The 24,278-nt window shown below is 53.5% G+C and overlaps 2 protein-coding genes across 8 annotated transcripts; one reads left to right on the top strand and one right to left on the bottom strand.

Moving 5' to 3' along the window:
* Positions 1-1,052: 1,052 nt before the first annotated feature.
* Positions 1,053-3,282, bottom strand: LOC119514207 (unconventional myosin-XV-like). Its single transcript, XM_037809861.1, has 2 exons — positions 2,860-3,282; positions 1,053-1,622 (listed from the first exon to the last, which is right to left on the bottom strand). The coding sequence occupies exons 1-2, from the start codon at positions 3,063-3,065 to the stop codon at positions 1,175-1,177; spliced, it is 654 nt and encodes a 217-aa protein (XP_037665789.1). The 5' UTR covers positions 3,066-3,282; the 3' UTR covers positions 1,053-1,174.
* Positions 3,283-3,396: 114 nt separating this feature from the next.
* Positions 3,397-23,829, top strand: ANKRD13B (ankyrin repeat domain 13B). 7 transcript variants are annotated; one of them, XR_005212764.1, is made up of 15 exons: positions 3,397-3,656; positions 15,578-15,713; positions 15,837-15,961; positions 16,048-16,093; positions 16,731-16,874; positions 16,966-17,155; positions 17,231-17,297; positions 19,557-19,638; positions 20,387-20,451; positions 20,684-20,814; positions 20,982-21,084; positions 21,209-21,361; positions 21,566-21,729; positions 21,806-21,882; positions 22,919-23,054. XR_005212764.1 is itself a non-coding variant. In XM_037809859.1 (15 exons), the coding sequence occupies exons 1-15, from the start codon at positions 3,543-3,545 to the stop codon at positions 23,024-23,026; spliced, it is 2,331 nt and encodes a 776-aa protein (XP_037665787.1). In that variant the 5' UTR covers positions 3,397-3,542; the 3' UTR covers positions 23,027-23,829. The 7 variants fall into 7 exon arrangements, 5 of the variants coding, with proteins under 5 accessions (XP_037665787.1, XP_037665784.1, XP_037665783.1 ...); XR_005212763.1 differs by lacking the exon at positions 22,919-23,054 and adding an exon at positions 22,415-22,549; XM_037809859.1 differs by having other exon boundaries at positions 20,927-21,084; positions 21,806-21,886; positions 22,352-23,829.
* The last annotated feature ends 449 nt before the right edge of the window (positions 23,830-24,278 follow it).

Raw genomic sequence — 24,278 nt, forward strand, 5'->3', positions numbered from 1 at the left:
CAGAAAAAAGAAGGAAGGAAGGAGGTGGAGGCCGAGGTCCTCCTTCCTGTCAAGGGGCTGTGACAGCTCTCTCCAGTTGGGGTGAGGCGTGCGTTTTGGTCCACCAAATGTCTACGCTGGGCGTCAGTGTGTGGTCACACTCTGTGTACACACGCCTGCCCGCAGCAGATTCCCTGCCTCCGGGATAAGAATACATTTGTCCCTCATCCATGCTTCCATCCAGAGAGAAAAGGAACTGGGAGGTTTTTAAAGATCGACCTAGGAGGGGCCCACAGTGCGTGTATGCAGTAATCTCTAATTGCTATCTGTCTTATATACATCCACCTTGTTTCTGGGCCACTAGAGGTGTGGGTCCAGGGCGCGTGCGTATAAAATACAGGGACTGTTTCTTGTGACAGTCTCTCCTCCTGGACTTCACAGGGATACTCTGCAGGCAGGCTCAGGGCCCTGGGAGTGGAGGTGCAGGCCGCACGTGGGTGCACCCGCGCACTGAGCATGCACCCCCATACACGTGTGCCCCGCATGCACCAGTCCCCACCCCAGCAGCGGCAAGAGGTTGGGGTGTTCTCCTTGTGGGGAGAGAGGGCAGAGGTGCTCAGGACCAGGCTTGGGTCCAGGTCAGTGATGACAAGGTTAAGGGAAGGTTCCCCAAGCAGCATGGAGTCCTTGTCTGTAAGGGGGGTGGGGTGGAGGTTGAGGGGTGTTCCTTGAAGGCCGGGGTGCCCGAGTTGGTCCATTTTTCCCAGCGGCGCCAGAGTCGGCAGTGACTTGTGGGTGGGCAGGCTGCTTCCCCGGGGAGACAAGTAATGCTCATGAGTCACCACCCGAAATACATGCAAGGCTGCCTCCATGGCTTTTTGCGGCAGCCCAGATTGACAAATTTGCTTGAAATCGCGATCCACCGGGTATATTTAAAATCGCACCTTTTTAAAAGAATCTTCTTGCAAGCCTCCCTTCCCCCCTCAGCACAGCCAGCAGCTCAGCTGCCGGGGTTTTTGCCAGCAAAGATACCTTGCAGGCGCGGGTAGTGGGGAAGGAGAGGAGCACCATCTGCGGCCCCGGGCTGCGCCGGCTGAGTCCACGGGTTTGGTGGCAACAGGAACTGCGCGACCGCCCGGACCCTGCGAGCAGCCTACAAACGGTGCCCGTGCGTTCACCCGCGATCGACCCCCAGCTATGGAATTTCATTTATTAAATGTCGAGGCGGCTCCTGGCAGCCTGGCCGTTTGGCTGTCTTTGTTTCTCTGCTGTGTGGGCGCGTCTCCAGCACGTGGCAGCCGGAGCGCTCAGGCCGGAGGGAAGGCGATGTTGGCCTGGTGTCTCCTGCCGCCGGGGTAGGCTGCCCCTCCAGGCTGAGCCCCTCTTCCCCTACCCCCACCTCCGGCTGCCGCCTTGTGCTCCGGGGCTTTGCAGGAGGATGATTCACCCGTATTCCAACCCCATCTCCAGGTTGGCCTGGGGAGTAACCGGAAATGACCCAGGCACGGATCCCACTCCCCAAACTTTGTTCCCGAAGCCCTCGTCCTCTCCACGGCCGAATTTCTGGACGTGGAGGTGGGAATAAAAGGACGTCTGGACTTCTCTGTGGAGATGTCGCCGCTCCAGGGAGAAGGGCTGCTAAACTAAAAGAAAACACACACAAGATTCTAAAAACAATTTAATAAGAAAATGTACAAGAATCTTCCCGGACACTCCTAGCCGCCCCGCCCCCTCCGCAGCCCCCTTCCCGTCTCCGGCTGCAGCCTCAACACTCTGCTGACCCCTGGTGGTGGAGGCGGGCAGCGGTCCCTGGCGGCCGGAGGCGCTGGCTGGCTCCTCCCTGGCTAAGGAAAGGGGCGAGGCAGTTCGCCCCTCCCTCATCCCTTCCCGCCGGGCCCTGGCACCGCAGGGTATGGAGGAGGAAGGAGAGACCATACAAAGAAGCCTGAGAGAGGAGCGGAGAGTTTACAAGCATTTGCTGACACCTCCCACACACAAACTCTTCTTGGATAGTTGTTCTAAGGGGGGTCTGGATGTGGAATCCCTTATTCCTGCCTTGTTCTGAGGTGGCCTCCAGAAGGCCTCCTGGCCCTGGTGTCCGCCTGGAGGGAGGGGCACTGATTCGAGGACAGTTATATCCTGGGATCACCCAAAGACGTAATATCCAGGATCTCATCTTAGAGGTACCTGAGCTGAGAAACTCAGAAAAATTTAAGCAATTTGCTTAAGGTCACACAATTAGGAGTTTGAATTCGAACTCAGGTCTGTCTCACATCACAGTCCTTCCTCTTCTCTAGGATTGGGCTGAGCCTCTAGGTCCTTCCATCCCTAGCAATAGGCAGCCCCAGACGCCAATTCCACACTTACCTCTGCAGGGCCCCTTCCGGAAGAGCCTCTGTTAGGGGGTTATTTAGTCTCTGGAATCAGTCACTTACTCTCCTGAGGGAACCACACAGGCTGGAGAGCTGCCACCTGCTGCTTTTCCCGCCCAAATCCACTCTCTTTCTACCTGAGAATAGTGCCTGGGGTGGGGTAGTGGGGGAAGCTGTCCTCCTCGCCTTAGTGAGAACTCCCTGCCACCCCAGTCAAATATTTGATTTTCAAAGAGAGCAGGTTGGATTCCTCAGAAATATTTCAGGTGCCAGACCTCTGGCTGCCCCAACGACCCTTGGTACTGATGCCCCGCACCGTTCTCGGGGATTCCCCTTCGGCCACTCTTCTGGTGATCCGGATCCCTCCTCACGTCCCCTGGGACCCAAGCTCAATCGTGAAGGGCGCCCACCCCCCACCCCACCCCCAGTGCTCAAGGGAGGTCTGTAGCCCCCATATTCTCCAGCAAAGGGCAAAATGCGAACGGGTGGGGGATGCTCCCCAGGCCACCTGGCGTCCGGACACTGCCTCCGTTTCGGCCAGATCTGGTTCCCTCTTCCCCATTTCAGGCGAGCAGGGAGCGAGTGCTGGCCCCTCTCCGACCACCTGCCATCGCCAGCTCCACGAGGCGGACTACAAGCCCCATGATGCCGCGGGGCTGGGCTATAAGAGGCTCTGTCCGGGGCACCCAGTTCCCCCTCCTCTTTCCCCCGCATCCCCACGTCCCTGGCCGATCGCTCGGGCTGAGGGCCGGGCTATGCAGCTGCGGGGAGCTGGGGGCTGTGGGCCCGCGTCCCTGCCGCGGTGGCGGCGGCGTCCCGGGGGCCGGCTCCCAGTGCGCCCCCGCGCCCACTGCGGGCGCCTGCTCCCTTCGCCGAGCCGCGTCTTTGTGTGCGGGGGAGTGGGAGGAGAGGCGCGAGCCCGCGCCGCGCCGCCGAGTGCCCGCTCCCTCCCCGGGCGGGTGGGGGCCTCTCCGCGCCGCCCGTTGCCGCCGCGACCGCTTCGCGAGGACGCCCGCCGCCCGCACCGCGCCGGGTGCGCCGCCCCCGCCCGCCGGCGCCGCTCGCACATGCCCGAGCCGCAGCCCTGCGAGCAGGCAGCGCCGGTCCCCCGCCCCGCGGCCCCGGGCCCCGGCTCCGGCGCCGTCCCTCCTCCCCCGCCGGGCGCCACGGCCCCGGCATGAGGAGCGGGCGATGATCCCCGCCAGCGCCTCCGCCAGGAAGGGGCCCGAGGGCAAGTACCCGCTGCACTACCTCGTGTGGCACAACCGCCACCGCGAGCTGGAGAAAGAGGTCCGCGCCGGCCAGGTAAGAGCGCCGTCGGGGCGCGGCGGGGACCCCGCGGCTGGGCACGCCCGCCCGGTGTGGGGAGGGGACGCGGCGCGGGCTGTCCCGCCTCCCCGGCGAGTTTGCAGCGCTTCTTTGTTCCCGGCCGCGGCTTTTGTGTTTGTTGACTGCGAGAGGGTGATGGGAGCGGCCCCCCTCCCGCCCCCCTCCGGCCGGGAATGGGGACCCACAAGTGTTCCGGACCCTCCTTGATTGGGGTAGGGGACACTGTGCCCCTCCTCCGCCGGGGCAGTGAGGGCTGCGGGGAGGGGCTGCCGGATGGGGCTGTGTTCTGTGTGGTGGGAGAGTCCTCCCCACTCAGCCGAGCAGGGACACCTCCCGCCTGAGAGTGCGGAGGTGGGAAAGGCCTGGATGGGGAGGGGGTCGCAGGTCAAGGATCGAGGAATAGGCTGTGTGACACTCGCAGTCATTCCAGCCCCACCCAGGGCCCCCTGCCCTCATGGTGAGCGCTTTCTCCATTTTCTTGTGACTGGGCAGAGTCCCTGGAGCTCTCAGACCCCAGCACCGGTTCAGGAAGGAGAAATGGAGAAAGGGGGACCCTCTTGGTGAGGCCGAGAAGGGCCTTGTCCGGGTGCTGAAAGGTGTCCTCCCTTCCTCTGGTGCCGGGGCCTGAAAGCTGGGGGGAGCTGGCCACAGAGAGGATTTGGGATTTCGGACACAGAATGGACTCCCTGGTGCCTGCTGGCCAGGGGAGGATCTGGGAGGCGTCAGCCAGCTATGGGCTGGGCGTTTGCCTCCAGGAAGACAGGGGAAGGGGTGGGGTCTCCTGGCCATACTTCAGGGGCAAGGCAGGCACAGGTCACTTATAATCCCCAACTCTTCCCCAGGCACCCGAGCTACAGGTAAGCAGGTAAGCATGCATGGCATGGGCGACTCATCCTCCAGGGTTGGGCTGCCTCAGGTTGGGGCCTCCGGACTTGGGCCCTCTGTGAGACCCCAGAGCTGTGGACAGGCAGTGGTTTGCCCAGGAGTTGCCTGCCTTGGGAATATGCTTTCAGATGGCCACTTCCTGAGTCACAGGAAGTCCAGTCTGCTTCCCAGAGGAAGAGTGTGGGGTGGAGGGCAGGACATCAGCAGACCATGAGCGAGGTGAGGTTCACCACTGAGTCCCCAAGCCAGTGTGGCATCTGACTCTGCATAGCAGTCCCTGCAAATGTTGGGGTGACCCGAGCCTCCAAGTCTCTGGGCTGGTCTGGGTGCCCACTTCCTTTGTATCTCTGCTTATACAAGGGCTCTCCAAGTTGTTCCTCAGATCGGGTCTCTGTTTATCCATCATAGAGGAAGGGGCTTGCAGCCATGAGGCCTGGTAAAGGGAGTGAAGTCAGAGTGCGAGGCCTTGGGGAAACAAAGATGAACAAACAGGACGTGCCCCTGCCCTCAAGGAGACCCCGTTCTGGTGACGCAAGTGTGATGTGCAGAGTGCTAAGACAGTCCAGGAGTGTAGCTTCCTGGTTCCTCTGCTTTCCTCCCCTGAGGACACAAGAAGACAAGCTTCTAACAGAGGTTATAGCTGGAAAGATTTAAGTCAGACTCGAGAGGGACTTTGCAAAGTCCAAGGATTGTTAGGTAGAAGGCAAGTGACTGAAGTTCTAGAATGCCCCAGGCCTGTTCCCTTGCCTAAGGGGTGGATGGTCCTTTTCCTGCAGAGACTGGAGAGAGGCAGAATGCCCTGGAAGTAATCACCCAGGCCCCTCTGCTTGATAGTCCTGAGGTCAGCAGCCATCTTGCTGGGGTGAGGTTGGGGTGGGGAGCATCGAGGCCTGCTGCAGGTAGGGATGGTTTGGGACCCCTGAGTGTGTCCTTTTTTACTTACACAGAAACCAGGCACCAGGTTCATCCCTATCGTCACTTCACCCTCTCATTCTCCCCTGCCCTGGTGAGTTAGTGTCTCCTTGAAATGCCTCCATCCAGGCTAGGGGGGAATATAGGGCACTGGTTGAGGTTAACCCTTGCCCCTCCACAAGGGAGCCCAGGCCCGTGTCAAACAGGGGAAGACCAATCAGTCTGGGTGGGAGAGGCCCCTGGCTGGTCAACTCCGGGGCAGATCCCAAATGATGTTTGCATCCAAATCCACACTGCTGGGTCTTCAGGGTATCAGGCCCCAGGGACTGCTCAGGTGCCAGACCTCACTGTTGCCTGTAGGGGAGGGGCCTCGGGGCAGCACCTGACATCATGGTGGGAATTCCTTTCGTTCCTGCATCCCATCTGGGGGTCCCTGACCTCTGGTCCTCCTGGCATTGTCTATCACAGAAAACAGCCAGGCTTTCCTCAAGCCCACAGCAGCTAGGTTTCCCTGGTCTCCCCTTGGCATAGCTGCCTTGTCTTCACTCCAAGAAAGCCCAGCTCAGGCCCTCCCATGGGCAGGCTTTGGCAGTCGTGGCCAAGGAGGCATAGCATGGCGGGTTGCAGAGCGGGTTCATGGGCTTCGCTCGGTGCCCTGGTAACTCTTTAGGAGGCTGGAAGCAGGGAGTGGTGGACAGATAGTCGGTGCTCAGTGGCTGTTTGTTGGGTCAAAGCTCCCCATTCCTAGCTGGTACCAGCACAGCAGTGGTCACCTGGCCTGCTTCCTGCCATGCACATCCGGGACAGGCAGGGGGGTGGTAGGCCAGTGGGTGTGCCGGTTTCCCCTGGCCTGGTACAGCCCTGAGACTGGCACGGCCATCTGGGCACATCTGGAGCCATCTGGAGTCACGAGTCCCTGGTGCCCCCGGGGTGGGGGTGGGGTGGGGAGGTAGTTAGACTGCATAGCTCCCCGTGGGGGAACCCGTGTGTGGGGAGCAGAGGGGAGCAGGCACTCTGGAGAGGGCCAGAAGAGGGGGCCTCAGTCTGGGCTCAGCTCCCAAGAAAACATTTTCTTTCTTCCTGGAGCTGTCTCCACCATGGTCCTCCTTCCCGCTTTCCCCTGTTCATCTTTCTGACCAAGAGACAGGCGAGATCGGGTTGTGGGGCCCTGGACACCCAGCCAGGCCCTGCCCTACCAGGGGTACAGGTGACGCCCAGGACCATGGGGACCAACTGTGACCTCTCGCTACCCCCAAAGTGGGCAGTCCTGGATGTGGGGCAGCTCAGGAGAGAGAGCTGCAAACCCCAGAAACCAGAAATCAATGTGCTCTGGGCCAGGGGAGGGGCTGCGCAGGGCTGGATGGAGGGGCTGGGGGGTGTCAGCAGGGCACCGCCCACGCATTGTGGCCTCCTCAATTCAGGGTGCCTCCTCCCGCCTGCCCCTCCAGGTGCGCTCAGGCATACCTGTCCCTGCACCCCACATGGGGCATGGGGGCTGAGGAGCCGTGGCCAAACCAGGCTGTCCTCCCCGGGACTGGGGAAGGGAGGTGGCCAGGGCAGGGAGCAGAAGGCTGAGTGGGCTCTGCACCCTCTCCCTTCTCCAGCACCCATGTTTAATCTTTATATGTGATGTGTCCTTTTTAAGATTTCACTTGACAAGAGGTTTTGCTAATGCTAAACAAGTTTGAAAATTATCCTGCTAGTGCATGTAGGTGTTAGGGATGTGCATGTGCAAATGTGCTAGCTACGAACATGTGTGTCACACATGAGTAGACTCCTGTGCAGGTGGGCTTGCATGTGCTTGTACACATGGGGTACACGTGTACTGCATGTGTGGAAACAGAAGTATATATGAGTGTGTGTCCTTGTGGTACCTGTGCACATACCCGTGTGTGTGTGTGTGTGTGTGTGTGTGTGTGTGTGCAGGTGTGGGCTGCTGTGGTGGAAAGGAGGCTTTGCCTAGGAAGCCCCAGCTCTCACCTGTCAAAGACCCCAGCTTTGGACTCCAACTGAGGCCTGCTGGGGTGAGGAGTTTCCAATCCCTTGATTCCTTCCATGGCTGGCTTGGCTGGGGAGGGCTGGGTGTTGGGTTTCATGAGAAACCGTTTCATTCCAGCAATTAAATAGCTGGCGGCCTTCACTGAGGAGATTAATGAATTCTCCCACCTGGGCCCGGGACAGGGTGCCACTTGCACCCAGGCCCTGCTCCTGGTCAGTGAGGGGAGCTGGGCTGGGTGCTTTGGGGCCCACGGTGGCCTTGGGGAGGCCTGTTGGGGACAGTGGGGGTGGGGAGTGGCACCTCTGGTTGGCAGGCCATGCAAGCGTCTCTCAGGAGCCCGGAGGGACCAGAGGGGGCAGGCGGAAGGCAGCGCCTGGAGCCCTGGGGCTGGGCAGGGCGGCCTGCCAGCTCCCCGGGGCCTTGTTAGCAGCAGCAGCTTCTGGGGCAGGGCAGGTGGGAGTCCCGGATGGCTCAGCTGTGGCCCGGCAGGAAGGCCTCCCGGCTTCCCCAGCCCGCTCAGGGGCTTTGAATCCTCTACCCCTCTGGCTCCAGGGCTCAGGACCCCACCCAGGTCGGGGCCCCCACGCGCCCAGCCCAACTCATGATAGGCAAAGAGCAAATAGTGCTACCGCTCCTCTAGAGGGAGCTGGGCTGGAGGGGAGCAGTTCCAGAGGGGTCGGGATACTTTTTATTTGTGAGACTCCCAGTATATTTAAAAATGAAGAAATGCCAACACGGGTTACAACAATTATATAAATAATTTGTTTTACTTATTTAAGATGTTTTATTTTTGACAAAGGAGTTCATAACTTGTGTTTTAAAATATTGAACTGTCGCTAGAAGGTTTATAAACAGTTTGTCTCTACCTCTCCCCACCTCCCATTCCCCAGAGGCAACCCCGTCATACTCTTTGAGCTGCTGTTTCTTTTATTTACCTCCATTAATTATCAACCGTATACTTCTGTGGCTCTTACGTGGTTCATCAGTTTTACACTTTATTGCCTTCTCCTCCCCTTGTCCTTTCAATAGAATCATTTATTCATTTATTTAACAAATATTTATTAAGCACCAGTTACATTCCAGAAGCTAGTCTAGGGCTTGGGGCTAAAGCCATGAACAAAACAGTCAGGGACCCTGCCTTTTCGGAGCTTACATTCTAAGTGAGGGGAGACAATGAAAAAATGAACAAGTTATTTAATGTTGGAAGAAAACTAAGTGAGATTGGGGGCGGTGGATAGATAGATAGCAACTGTTATTTAAGATGGGCTGTGAGGGCAGGCTTTTGTAAGGAGGTGACATTTGAACAGGGACCCAAATGAAGCGAAGGCGAAGATGTAGGGCTGTCCAGAAGGTGGTTCCAGGGTGTGCGGGAGTGGAGCTATGGAGGCGAGGCGGGAGGGCATGTGAGTTGAGAGAAAAGTCCAGGGCCTTTGGATTCTCTTCTAAATGTGATGGGAAGTCATTGGAAGTTTTTTTTTTCTCTTTGTTTTTTTTTTTTAACTTTTTATTTTAAGTATTTTGAAACTTACAGGACAGTTGCAAAAATAGTAAAACAAAACAAAACATATAGAGAACCCCAGTACACCATCCTACTCCACCAACTTTTAATGTTTTGCCATATATGCCATCTCATTCTGTCTATCTGCATATCTATCTGTTTATCCCCTACTTTCTAAACATTTGAGGTAGGTAGATTGTACACATCATGCTCCTTAAACCCTTAATATTTCCACCTACATTTCCTAAGATCGAGGACATTTATTTACATATCTACCCTAATGGCAGTTATCAAGTTTAAGAAGGTTAACATTGATAGAAAACTTACAGTCTATGTTCCAGTTTTTTTATATGTCCCAATAATGTCCTTTTGGGCCTTTTCTCCTCCATTATTAGATCCAGTCCAGGATCATGTATTGCATTTAATTGTCATTGTCTCTAGTCTCTCTCCCTCTCCCTGCCTCTCTCTAAGCTGTGGGAGCATATTACTACGTGAACTTTCCCAGGAGAACCTAGCTGCTGGGTGGCAACGTGGAAAATAGGCTTAAGGAGCTGAGAGGGGGTAGAAGACCAGTGGGGAGGCTGCCAGGGGTGAGCTGGGGTGACGAGGCCCAGGGTGGGTAGTGCTGACGGGCTGAGAAGACTCTGGCTATGGTTTGGCGGGAGAGTCGACAGGTTTTGCTAATGGATTAAATGTGGAGCATGAGGGGAACAGAAGAGAAAAACAAAGCTCCAAAGTTTTTTTTACCTGAAAACTGGGTGAATTGAGATAGTGTTTGTTGTGATGAGACAATTGGGGCAGGCACAGCCATAAGGGAGAGGGGGGAGAAGTCACTGGAAGCCAGGATGTCCCATTGTGTTTTGTGAATTCAATTATCTTTTCATATTTTTCTGAGGATGTAAGTTCCTGTTCCCCCCCATAAAAATATTTTTTAAATTTTTTAAATTTCCTGTCTTGACAGTGTTTTCTCTGGGTTTGTACATCTGTCTGTCTGTTTTGGTCTCTTTTTCATGTTGGAGGCTTTCCTCAAATGTCCAATCACCCTTGGCTGTTGGTGCATGTTTGAGAGTTGGGGAGTGGAGCTTACTGATGCACGGGTTCCAGGCTGGCCTGTTCGTTGTCGGATCCCCAAATGTCTCAATCTGGAGGTCTTTGAGGCCTTTACTTTCTCCAAAGGAGAATTCTCCAGTCTCCAGCCCTGGGTGGTGTCCCAGTTTGTTAATACTGCCAGAATACAAAACACCAAAAATGTATTGGCTTTTATAAAGGGGATTTGTTTGGTTACAAAGTTACAGTCTTAAGGCCATAAAGTGTCCAATGTAAGGCATCAACAATATAGGGTACCTTCACTGGAGGATGGCCATTGGCATCCGGGAAACCTCTGTTAGCTGGGAAGGCATGTGGCTGGTGTCTGCTTGCTCCCAGGTTGTGTTTCAAAATGGTGTTCTCCAAAATGTCTCTGTGTGTCAGCTTTTCGGGGCAAACTCTGGGCTAGTACCTCCAAAGCATCAGCAAAACTCTGCTTTCAAAAGCTGTCTTCAAAATGTCTCTGTAGGTTGCAGCAGCAAGCTCCTTCTGTCTGAGCTCTTATATAAGGCTCTAGTAAGCTAATCAAGGCCCACACTGACTGGGCGGGGCCACACCTCCATGGAAATTATCTAATCAGAGTTATCACCTACAGTTGGGTGGGTCACATCTCCATGGAAATAACCTAATCCAAAGGTCCCAACTTAATCAACACTAATACATCTGCCCCCACAAAACTGTATCAAAGAACATGGATTTTTCTTGGGGGCATAATATTTACAAACTGGTACAGGTGGGATGGGGGGTGGTGTGTGCATTCTGGCTGCCAGAGTTTCAGGAGCTTGGGTTTCACTGTTCATTATTATAGGCATTCACTCAAGTGCCCAAGTTTCGGCTCCATGACCTCATCCTTGGCTGTGACCAATGTCCCTGAGTCCAGTACGTCCAGATTCAATTTCTACAGAGAATAAACCCTTGGCATCCTGGGGGGTGGGGGCCGGGGAGTTGACTCTCAGCTTTGAGAGTTTGAGGAGGGAACCTGGGACATTCTGACTTTTAACCGGTCCCCTGTGTCCCACCCCACCTGTGCTGTTCCTGCTGCCTGCTGGTGGTCTAGGGGGTGATCTGACTTACTACTCACCGGGGGTCCCCTCTGCCAGGGCTGAGTTCTGGCTTCCTCTGCTCCTCTAAGTCAGGGATGATGCCCCCAGCCACTTTCCATGTTCTAAAAATGTGCTGAAATTTCTTATCTGCTGACATCTCTTCTCCTTTTCCTTAGGGTTTTGAATATTTTACTGACTTTTTTATTCCTACTCACAAATTCACCATTTCTGGCACTCTTTGTTCTTTTGTGTAGATTCAAGTTTCCATCTGGTACCATTTTTCTTCTACCTGAAGAACTTCTTTTAATGGTTCTTGCACGTTTTCTGGTGACAAATTCTCTTAGCTTTTGTTTGCCTGAGAAAGTCTTTATTTTCCCTTCATTTTTGAGGGATATTTTCACTGGATATAGAATTCTAAGTTGACAGTTATTTCTTTCAGCACTTTAAAGATGCCATTCCATTGTCTGACTTGTATAGTTTCTGCTGAGAAAGAGGTAATATTTCCTATATTTGTTCTCCCATATATCATGTGTCTCTTTCCTTTGGCCACTATTAAAATTTTCTTTTTATCACTAGTTTTCAGCATTTGATTATGATGTGTTCTGGTGTTGTTTTCTTTAAGTTTCTCTTGCTTCGGATTTGTTGAGTTTCTTGGTTCTGTGGGTTTATAGTTTTCATTACATTTGGAATATTTTGGCCATTATTTCTTTAAATTTGTCTTATGTCCTGATCCCTTCCTCTCTGCTCTGGGACTCCTATTGCATATATGTTAAAATAGTTGATATCATCTCACAGGTCATTGAGGCTCTGCTAATTTTTTTTCAATACTTTCTTTCCCTCCGTAATTCAGTTTGGATAGTCCTATTGCTATATGTTTTAGTTTCCTAGCTGCTAAAACAAATATCACACAATGGGTTGGGTTCACGACAGGAATTTATTGGCTCATGGTTTCAGAAGCTAGGAGGCTGGCTTCCTGCTGAGGTCGGTGTCTTCTATCTGGCTGGCAGTCTTTGGGGTTCTTTGGTTTTCCGTCACTTGGCAATGCACGTGACGGCGTGTCTACTTTCTCCTCCTGGATCTCTTGACTTCCAAGTTCTGGCTGCTCGGTGGCTTCTCTCTGACTTTCACTCGGTTTATAAATGGCTCTAATAATCCAGATTAAAGCCCAACCTGATTCAGTTGGGCCACATTTTAACTAAGTAACATCTTGAAGAGATCTTATTTACAACAGGTGCATACCCACCAGAATGCAGACCAAGACCAAGAACAGGTCCAAACTGGGGTACACAAGCCACTCTACCACACTATGCCTTCAAGTTCACTGCTTTTTAAATTCTATAGTGTCTAATTTGCTGTTAATTCCATCCAGGAAATTTTTCACTTCAGATATTGTACTTGTTATATCTAGAAATTCCATTTGGTTCATTTTTATATTTTCCATTTCTCTCCCTCATGAATATTTTGTTTAAGCTCTTGTGCATGTTGAGCTAATTCTATCATCTTTATCATTTCTGGGTCTGTTCCTATTAAATGATTTTTCTCTTGATTATGGGTTGTATTTTTCTACTTTTTGTGACTAGTAATTTTTAATTGGATGGTGAATACTATAAATGTTATGATGCTAAGCATCTGGATTTTGTTGTCTTCCTTTAAAGTGTATTAGGCTTTTGTTCTGAAAAACTAAAAAGTGAAGTTACTTACAAATCAGTTTGAGCCTTTTGAGGCTTTTTTAAATGCATTTTTTTTGTGAAAATTAACATATATACATAACAGTGATAACTTTCAAAGTACAATTTAACAAGTAGTTAGCAAATTGCAAAGAATGTTATGGGTTACAGTGCCACAATTTCTGTTATTTCCTTACTGTGAAATATATATACAAAAAGATAACTTTTGAAGTACAATTTAATAAGTAGTTACATAGGTAATTTCAAAGAATGTTATGGGTGACAGTTTGTGCCAGTTTGAATGTATTATGTCCCCCAAAACTCCATTATGTTTGATGTAATCTTGTTTGGGCAGACATTTCAGTGTTGATTAGATTGCAATTCTTTGAGTGTTTCTGTTGGAGATGTGCCCCACCCAACTGGGTGATGACTCTGATTGGATAATTTCCATGGAGGTGTTACCCCACCCATTCAGGGTGGGTCTAAATTAAATCACTGCAGCCATATAAATGAGCTGACAAACAGAAGGAACTCAATGCAGCTGTGAGTGACATTTTGAAGAGTAACTGAAAGTGACATTTTGAAGAGGAGCTACAGCCAAGAGGGACACTTTAAAGAACGCACAGAAGCTGAGAGAGTAGCTGCAGATGAGAGAAAGTTGACGGCCATTGAAAGCAGACTTTTAACTCTGGAGAAGCTAAGAGAGGACAAAATACCTAAGAGCAACTAAGAGTGACATTTTTGAGGATCTGCAGCCTAGAGAGGAATGTCCTGGGAGAAAGCCATTTTGAAATCAGAACTTTGGAGCAGACGCCAGCCACATGCCTTCCCAGCTAACAGAGATTTTCCGGACACCATTGGCCATCCTCCAGTGAAGGTACCCTTTGTTGATGGACACTTTATGGCCTTAAGACTGTAACTTTGTAACCAAATAAACCCCCTTTTATAAAAGCCAATCCATTTCTGGTGTTTTGCATTCTGGCAGCATTAGCAAACTAGAACACAGTTCCACAGTGTCAGTTATTTCCTTGTTGTGAAATATAGGGTATATATACAGAAAGGTGGTAACTTTCAAAGTACAATTTAACAAATAGCTATAGAGCAAATTTCAAAGAATGTTATGGGTTACAGTTCCACCATTTCAGTTATTTCCTTCTAGCTATTCTAATTATTCTAATATCCTAGCATCTAATCATATATATATATATATATATATATATTTTTTTTTTTTTTTATTTATATAAAGATTCAGTATTCACAATCCTTTGTTAAATACTGTCTTCTCTGTTGCTACCCCTTCCTCTCGTTTAATCACTTTCTCAATTATCAGGAGTGTCTAGGCAGTGAGCACCCTAACTTGTTCATATTGAAAAGGGGTGTTGATGTTATGGGGAAGGGGGCTGCATCTGGTTGATGTTCTCAAAGAGGCTTTTGCCTCTGGGTTTTAGGACTAGTCTGTCATAGGAACTTTCTGGTGGATTTAAGTTTCTGAGAGATAAACTTAGTGAGTGAAACTTTTATAGACTCTTTTGAGGCTATTTTTCATCTTTGTTAGCGAGGTCCTAGGTGAATCTTTTCTCTAGGGACAGTATAGCCTTACAACTAAGGCCTAATTCTTCTGGGGTCTCCACTGAGTACTCTGCTGATCAATAAGGCCCCTCCTCCACTTTAGCTGGTCGGAGCTTGAAGGTTTCCCTTCCCCCAGTGAGCACTGGGAATTGATTAGCGTATAGCTCCTTTTTGCCTGGTTTTATGGAGTTTCACCTCACATACACAAAGTTTGCTATTCAGCACAGACTCAAACTGACTCCTATGGAGATTTCTGGAATGCTTCTTAGCATAGCTCACTCCTCTGTCAAGCTCTGCCCTCAGCCTCCTGAATTCCTCTGTCTCAGCTCAGCAAGACCACCAGGCTTTGCTGAGGAACCCCCTCCCTGAGTCACAGTCTGGATTGTTCCTCCAGACAGAAATCCGGGGCGATCATATGGCTACCCTTGATCGTGTTCCTTTTCTCAAGGATCACAGCCCTGAACTACCTGTAACTTAATGTCTGAAATATTGTGTATTTCATATGCTTTGAAGCAATTGTTTTCTCATTGTTTATGGTGGGAGGATAATTTTAGTTATTCCATCATGGGTGGAGGTAGAAACCTTTTACTGACATTTAATCACATTTTGGAAAGGAGAGGAGTTACATACTTAATTAGAAGTCCTAGACTCTTGAAATATATTTAAATATTTATGTTTAACAAATATGTGCTTCTATCACATAACAGAAATCACATGCAATATAATTATGCTTTTCACAAAATAAAAGGATTTATGTTAATGTCTAGTGCCCCACAGGCCTGGCACATGGATTTGAAGTCATACCTTGAACACGTGCTTCCGCTCTTGTCAGTGTATTCCTGCAACTGTTTGCTAAACTTGTACTCAGTGATACTGTCAATGGCTTAAATTTGTAACCCTTTCTAAATGCATAGTCTGGACCCCCTGGGATAGGTCCCCTCCTTGGCCAGTAGCTCTTTGGACCAACCACCCTTCAGCTCTAAGCTTTTCTTAGCAGGCCTTGGAGGAGGAAACCGAGGCAGGGGCCTAGATGGATAGGAAGGGAGGAAGGGCCTCCCTCTCCAAAGTTACCTCCTACCCTCCAAGGCTCCTTTCGCTTGTGGGACCCCTGTTCCTTGTGTCTGGCTTATCCATTGCCCTGGGAGCTGGGTGAGGAGGAAACCGCTGCCTGCTTAGGGCTGTCGGGCTCTAGTGGGCCGCCTCAGAGGTGACCAGGGCTGCCCCTTCACCTCCTCCAGGTGGACATCGAGCAGCTGGATCCCCGGGGCCGGACCCCCCTACACTTGGCCACCACCCTGGGGCATCTCGAGTGTGCCCGTGTGCTCCTGGCGCACGGCGCAGATGTGGGCAGGGAGAACCGCAGCGGCTGGACAGGTGGGCACCCTGCACATCCCGGCCCTGTGACCAGAGTCTCCCCGACATCCACTCGCCTCCGGTTGGCTGAAGGGGGAGCCCTGGGCAGGGTCCAGCCCAGTGACATTGCCTCCTGTCCCCCAGTCCTGCAGGAGGCTGTGAGTACCCGGGACCTAGAGCTGGTGCAGCTGGTGCTGCGGTACCGAGACTACCAGCGGGTGGTGAAGCGGCTAGCGGGCATCCCTGTGCTCCTGGAGAAGCTGCGCAAGGTGGGGCCCAGCCCCTCCGCCTCCCCACAACAGCCCTTGAGCCCCGTCTTAGAGCAGCCTTAGCCACTCTCCTTTGCATCCCCCAGGCCCAGGACTTCTACGTGGAGATGAAATGGGAGTTCACTAGCTGGGGTAAGAGGGGGCAAACGGGGGGCCTCTCTGGGCGCTTACCCACCTCGGGGCTTTTGTACGTGCTGTTCCCCTGCCTGGAGCTCTCTGCCCACAGTTCTTCCGTGGCCCCTCTCTTAGTTCTCACCTCAAGTGCCACCTCCTCAGCCAGGCCTTTCCAAACTGCCCCAGACACTATCTCCATTCCATTATTATTTCCTTCACTCTCTAACGACTTGCTTACTCGTTTATTACCTGTCACCCCTCACTAGAAGGTCAGCTCCAAGAGGGCAGGGCTCCTCTCCTGTTTTGACTTTTTTGTATTCCTGGAGACTGGAATAGTGCCTGGCATACCTGGCAGGTGTTCTGTGAATATTCATTGAAAGAACAGATGAAGGATTGAGTGAATGAGTTAACAAATAGCGGATACTGGGGGCTTAGTGCTTAAGACACCCCTGTCCCCACACCTGAGTGTGGGCCATCTACGTGTGTGTGTGCTTGTGTGTGTGTGTGTGCGTGCACTCAAGGAGGGGCTGCTGTCCCACCAGTTCTCCCCCCGCCCCTTTCCTGGCCACACCACTGACCCCTGACCTCCATGCCCTGAGCACGCCCTGCATGGGAAGGCAAATTGACACCATCTGTGACCTCCACTTCCACCCAGTGCCCCTGGTGTCCAAGATCTGCCCCAGTGACACCTACCGAGTGTGGAAGAGCGGGCAGAACCTGCGGGTAGACACCACACTCCTGGGCTTTGACCACATGACGTGGCAGCGAGGGAACCGCAGCTTTGTCTTCAAGGGCCAAGGTCAGGCAGGCAGGTGGAGGGGCAGGACGGGAGGGCGACGGCAGCCAGCCCCACGCCACCCCTGACCCCTGGGCTGTCCCGTGGCCGGCAGACACCAGCGCCGTGGTCATGGAGATCGACCACGACCGCCGCGTGGTGTACATGGAGACCCTGGCGCTGGCCGGGCAGAATCGGGAGCTGCTCCTGGCTGCCGCCCAGCCCACCGAGGAGCAGGTGCTGAGCCGGCTCACCGCGCCCGTCGTCACCACACAGCTCGACACCAAGAACATCTCCTTCGAGAGGTGAGTGGGCCCAGCCTCAGCCCGGAGCCAGCCTGGCAGGGTGCCCACCTCACCTCAGCTGCTCTTCTTCCCCAGGAACAAGACTGGCATCCTGGGCTGGCGCAGCGAGAAGACTGAGATGGTGAATGGGTATGAAGCCAAGGTGAGGCTGTGGCCCGGACAGACCCAGCTCACTAAATGCAGCCACCCTTCCCTGGCCATGGAGGTGCAACCCAGCGCGGAGGGGACGGCGCTGGGTGGGCTGTCAGCCGATGCGAGTGGCCGGCATTTAGTGAGCACGGATTGTGTCCATGTTCAAGGCACTGTTCGGATAGTTTTTTTTTTTTTTAATAATTCAATTTTATTGAGATATATTCCCATACCATACAGTCATACAAAGCGCACAATCAGTTATTCTCGGTACCACCACAGTTGTGCATCCATTACCAAAATTAATTTTGAACATTTTCATTACTACACACACAAAAGTAATAAGAATAAAAATTAAAGTGAAAAAGAACAATTAAAGTAAAATGATCACTGGGTGCTCCCCCCCCCCCCCCGTTTTTCTGCTCATTCATTCATACACTGGACAAAGGGGAGTGTGATCCACATGGCTTTCCCAATCACATTGTCACCCCTCATAAGCTACATTTTTATACAATCGTCTTCAAGATTCAAGGGTTCTGGGCGGATAGTTTTTATATTTTATATATATATATATATATATATTTTCTTTTTCATTTTTCATTTAATCCTCACAACAGCCCTTTGAAGTGGGTACGATTATTATTCCCATTTTACAGATTTTATTATGCACTTTTCCCAGGATTTCATTTAATTGTCACAACTCTACGAAGTAGGGATTATCAGCCCCATTTTTTTTGTTAAACATTTTATTTTGAAATAATTTCAAGCTTATCAGACAATTGCAAAAAATAATACAAAACTTTACAAAGAATTCCAGCACATCCCAGTCTCAGACATCCAGATCCACCAATTTTAACATTTTGCCACATTTGCCATATCATTCTATTTATCTATGTGTCTAGCCATGTGTCTGTTATGTATTTATTATCTATTTACCCATTTATTTCATAAACAACTTAGAGAAGGTTGTATACATCATGTTCCTTGAACACATAGTATCTGTCTGTACATTTCCTAAGAACAAGGATATTCACTTACGTAACCACCATAAATGCAGTTATCAACTTTAAGAAATTTAATGTGTGTATAAAGCTTACAATCTATATTTCAATTTTTTTCAGATGTCTCAGTAATGTCCCCTTGGGCCTTTTCTCCTCCATTATTAGATCCTGTGCAGGATCATATATTGTATTTGTCATTGTCTTTTTCATTGCTCTCCTCCCCTTTTTTTAAATTGTGGAAACAAATATGCAGCATAAACTTTCCCATTTCCACCATTCCCATCCAGTGAGATCAATCACATTCACAATGTTGTGCTACCCTTACCACCACCCATTACCAGAACGTTCCCATCATCCCAAACAGAAACCCTGCACCCACTATGCATTGACTCCCCCTTCCCCCTCCCCCTTGTAACTGGTATTCTACCTTTAGTTCCATGAGTTTGCATATTCAAGCTATTTCATAAGTGGTATCATATAATATTTGTGCCTTGACGTCTGACTTATTTCACTCAACGTGATATCTTCAGGGTTCATCCATGTAGAGGCAAGTAGCAGGACTTCATTCTTTAAGGCTGAGTAATATTCCAACATTTTTATAAACCACATTTCATCAGTCAGTTCATCTGCAGAAGGACATTGGGTTGCTTCTGCCTTTTTGTTTTCGTCCTCATTTTATGATGAGGAAACAGGCTCATAGTGGTTACATGACCTGTGCAAGGTCACACAGCTCTAAATGGCAGAGCTGGGGTTCAGACCCTGGCAACCTGGCTCCAAAACCAGGCCTTTAACCTGTGAAGACTGTGTGTCACTCTGGGACCCCCACGTTGCCCAGCATGTGGTACTGCTGAAGGAGGGAACTGACAAATGCACAGTCCTGTACATTGTTTCTCTCTTGAAGCATTCTCTGATTCCCTAGGCTGGGTTGAGGCCTCTGCTTTTTGTTCCCACAGCCCTGTGCTCTATCAGAGCATGCATCACACCACGTCACAACTGTCCATTTTCTTGTCCGAGGGCGGGGAGGCTGTCTGGCTTATGCTGTATCCCTGATGCCCACCCCTGGCACACAAAGGCTCCTCAAAATATGTTTACTGAGTAAATAAATAAATGAATGACTTTATCTGTTAATATGTTTACTTGTCCAAAGGCCTGGGGACTGGACCAAAGAGCTCCTCCAGAACCTTCTTTGCAAGAAATGTTCAGAATGCCCTTGAGGACAGGGGGAGGGGGCGCCAGTGCGGCCCCTGAGCCCTTTCCCCCTCTGTCCCCAGGTGTATGGGGCATCCAACGTGGAGCTCATCACCCGCACACGGACAGAGCATCTTTCAGAACAGCACAAGGGCAAGGTCAAAGGTAATGGGGTGGGGGGGTGGGGGTAGGTGTTGCAGGACTGGGGGGAACCAGCGCCCACTACAGCACCCCCCTCAGTATTCCCCCTGGCATCCTGGCAAGAGCCAGGATGGCCTTGTAGGAGAGAGCCAGCATTCCAGTTCAAGTGCTGAGCCCTCGAGACTGGTGGCTGCCCAGGGTACTGCCAGGGAGAGCCCAGGACCACTCCTGGGCTCAGTGAGAAAGATCGCTGCCGTTGATGACTGAGGTCTGCGTGGGGTTTGGGAGGAGAGAGAAGTGCCAAGGATTTTCATTTATTGGCTGTTCTCGTCTGCTGTGGCATCCCCTAGGCAGAAGGTTGGGGCCCCCTACCACTGATTATTCTGTGCCTGGTTTCTCTGGGCATCGGTTACCCTGTCTGAGAGCAAAAGACACTCCTACCTCACAGGGGAACAGAACAAAGTCATTAATATGGAAATGCCTGAAACATACATACCCCAAAACTGCTCACCAAAGAAGGGCATTTTACTGTCCAGTTTCACCAACTTGGAAGTTTCTCCTGGGTCCCAGGCCTACTTTATTCCACCTGAGCTTGCAGTGGTCCTGGTTCCCGTCCCCTAGATGAAGGTGCCTGGGTATGTGGTGGAGGGGAGTTCCCACCCCCACCCTGGGAAGCAGCCTCTTCCCTGGATCTTGGGTGCAGTCACTTCTGATGAGGTGCCCAGGGGTACGTGGGGCTGCGGTGGCCTCTGAGATGCCACATTTCTTGTAGGCTGTAAAACACCACTACAGTCCTTCCTGGGAATTGCTGAGCAGCATGGGGGCCCCCAAAACGGGGTGAGTGTGTGCCAGGGGTGTCCCTGTGTGGAGGGGTGTGGACGTGGCTCAGGAGGCAGCCTGGGAGGCATCCTGCTTAGCATGGCCTGTGTGGACCTCTTTTCCACAATGCCCAAGGCCGTGTCAGCTCTACAGTAGCAGGGGGGACAGCTCAGGGCCCCCATGGTTCCATATGGCTGGCCTGGCATCGGGGACTGCGAAGGGCTCACCCGCCCCTCCCCATGTGGTATAGACCCTGATCACGCAGACTCTGAGCCAAGCCAACCCCACTGCCATCACTGCAGAAGAATATTTCAACCCCAGCTTTGAGCTTGGCAACCGCGACATGGGCCGCCCCATGGAACTGACCACCAAGACACAGAAGTGAGACCCCCTGAGGTGCCGGGTAGGGGTGAGCAGGGCCAGGGGCTTCAGGAGGTGCTGGGAGGCCATGGCTTCCTTCAATGCCCCTCATCCCTTGGGATCTGGGGGGCAGGTTCAAGGCCAAGCTGTGGCTGTGTGAGGAGCACCCCCTGTCCCTGTGTGAGCAGGTGGCCCCCATTATTGACCTCATGGCCGTCAGCAACGCGCTGTTTGCCAAGCTCCGGGACTTCATCACCCTGCGTCTGCCGCCTGGCTTCCCGGTCAAGATCGGTGAGTCTTGCCACCTCCCCGTTTCCCCTCCGCCCCTGGTATGGGTGGGGTTTAGGTGAGTTAAGGGGTTGTGGTGAGGTGTGAGGGGGGTGGCCGTGGCGCCTGATGGTTCCCTCATCTCCAGAAATCCCGATCTTCCACATCCTCAACGCCCGCATCACCTTCGGGAACCTCAACGGCTGCGACGAGCCAGTGCCGTCGGTGCGAGGCAGCCCCAGCAGCGAGACGCCTTCCCCAGGCAGCGACTCCTCCAGTGTCAGCAGCTCCAGTTCCACCAGTGAGACCCTCCCTCCCCTCTCACCGCGGAGCCCTCCCCTCCACTCCCACCTCTGAGTCCTCCTCCCACCTCTGGGTCCGCCCTCACTTGCCCTCCCCACTGATCCTTTGCCTCACCCTCCTTCCCTGGGCGCGGTGCATGGTCCCCGGGACCTGGAGGGATGGGCCCAGCCCACATCTCTGACCTCCAGCCCTGTGCCCTCAGCCTCAAGCCGCGGCTGCGAGATCTCCCCCTCGTTGTTCGAGGCCCCACGTGGCTACAGCGTGCTGGGCGGCCAGCGGGAGGCGGCAGCCCGCGACGACGACGACGACCTGCTGCAGTTCGCCATCCAGCAGAGCCTGCTTGAAGCGGGCAGCGAGTATGATCAGGTGCGCCTCCTAGGCCGTGCAGGGCCCTGGGGCTGTGACGCCACCGTGAGTAACTGGCCCATGCCCCTCCCTCCAGGTCACCATCTGGGAGGCGCTAACCAACAGCAAGCCGGGCACCCACCCCATGTCCTATGAGGGTCGCCAACAGGACAGGTCAGTGCCCGCTGGGCTGCAGAGGGTTTGGAGGCGCCTATCCTCCTTCCCCCCAACTCAGCACACACACAGACCATACTCCAGTACCCGGTCAGGCTGGGTGAGGACATGTCTGTAGGCTGAGCAGACCCTCTTGGCCCAGAGATATCGTGGTGCTCTCTCCAGGGCCTCTACTGATATCAGGATGGCTTCTGCCAACACCCTTTCCTAGTCCTGGGGTGATGGGTAGCGCTTCGGCGGCAGGCAGGGAGCAGGTCCAGGCCTCATGGCCTTCAGACCCTCACCAGGTCGGGGCTGGGGTCCTAGATGGTGTTCACATGCTCGGGGTGGCCGTGAAATGTGAGGACGGGGTTCTTAGGGGCTGGGATCTGCCGAAACCTGGGGAGGGAGGTGGGGGTTAGGGAGGCAAAGCAGGACTCATCGCCTCCATTGGAGGAAGCTGGGCCAGCTGTGCCCTCCGGCCTCCAAGCTGCCTGCCACCGGTATGGGCCTGTGCGCCCTGGAGCCCTCGACGTGTCTGCCCCGCCCCCAGGAGCGCCCCGCCCACGCCGCAGCGCCAGTCTGCGCCCCCGGCGACCCCGGCTTCGGTCCCCAGCCCTCGGCCCAGCCCCGATCGGGGCCCCGGCGGGCACGTGTTCCGGAGTTACGACGAGCAGCTGCGGCTGGCCATGGAGCTGTCGGCGCAGGAGCAGGAGGAGCGGCGGCGGCGCGCGCGCCAGGAGGAGGAGGAGCTGGAGCGCATCCTGCGGCTCTCGCTGACCGAGCAGTAGCGCCCCCTGCTGGGCCCCTTCACCACACCACGCGGGACCCGCCCCGGGCCGGGAGCAGCGCACGCGCGGGCTCGCGCCCCCGCCGAGCAGGGGCCGGAGACTGGAGCCACCGCCTGGGGGCGTGGCGGCGCACTAGGCACAAGGCGGGGAGGGGTTCGGCACCGGCGCGGGGCACCTTTCTGGGCCGGGGCTCTGGAGGCAGCTGGCACAGCCCGGTCCCCCTGCTTTGCTGTATCCTGACCCCCACCTCGCCCTCCTGGGCTCAGATCTGTTCGAGGGTACAGCCAGGCGGTCCTGAGGAGGAGACGAAGCCTTACAGGAGCAGTGTCGCCATCCCTTGCTCCAACTGGCCGGTCCTCCTTCCTGCTCACTGACCCTACTCCAGGAGACTGTCCCTAAAGCCTTTGCATCGCCGCTCATCACCCCTGGTGGGCAGCTGAGCCCCCCACCCCCACCCCCACCCCCGCGTGCTGTGTCGCTGCTTTGTCCCAGACACAGACCAGCACGTCAAGGGCCCAGCCCCCTGCCCCACCCCGGCATTTCAGCGTTAAGTGCACTTAGCGGGGTGCCCGGCTCCCCCAGCCCCCACACCCCTCCCGGGTCTCAGGGTGGTCCCAGCCTCTCCTTGGGTGGCCAGAAGTTGGAGTCCCCATCTCCAAGGCACGGTTTTGTGATCAGGGAGGGTGCCCAAAGTGGCCCCCTGGTCTGGTCAAGGCCTGGCTCCCCCATGGTGCCTTGGAGAGTGGGGAGTATATTGAATTCCCAGGCGGGCACGAGACCGGACGCTAGCCTGGACACAGACGGTCACCCAGGGCCCTGGCGCCACCACCCACACCTTCCCACCAGCTGCTGCTAGCCCTCTGTGGTTGTGCGTCCCACTCAACCTCCCCACCCCCCAGGGGCAAACTCTCAAACCCTTCTTCCAATGGTGCTAACCCCTGGCTCTCCCCATCCCTCCCACCCACCCAGAGAAGCACAGACTCCCAGGGGCGGGAGTCCACGGGACACCCTTGACCTTTCTCTGACTTCTGGGCTCAACCAGTGAAGCTCTGAAGGGCCATAAAAAGGGGACCGAAGAAAAAAGCAACAAAGAGAAATTGTCCCTCCCATCCTCTTCCCTTATGCTAGGGGCACCAGACTGATTCTGAGGCACAAATAAAAGAGGCTTCAAACCTGAGGCTTTTCCTACCTGGCTTTACTGGGGAGCAATGCCCATGATGCAGGAAGGGGGGGTGGTCCTTCGGACCTTCAGTGTGAGGAAGGCTCTGGAGTAAGAGCTGCCTGGTGGGTCCTGAGCTCAGGTTACAGTGCCTTTGAGCCTAGGGGTAGTATTTACAGGAGCTTGGGCCCTCGACCCCCTTCCCCTCACACAGGCAGTAAGCACAGACTGAGCGCTTAGTAAAATACTTCATTCAGTATGTTTTGTATTCCCCACAAAGAGTCAAGGCCACAGCAGAGGGCAGGGGGGATTTTGTGTGTGTGTGTGTGTGTGTGTGTGTGTGTGTGTGTGTGTGTGTGTGTGTGCGTGTGCATTTGCAGGGGGGTGAACCTGCTTCCTCTTGCCAGTTCTCCCGCGAGTTCTCCGGCCAGGGATGCAGCGAGGAAAGACGGAAGAGGGCCCTCTGC

This window comes from Choloepus didactylus, chromosome 18 (assembly GCF_015220235.1).
Source record: "Choloepus didactylus isolate mChoDid1 chromosome 18, mChoDid1.pri, whole genome shotgun sequence".
Lineage (NCBI taxonomy): Eukaryota > Metazoa > Chordata > Mammalia > Pilosa > Megalonychidae > Choloepus > Choloepus didactylus.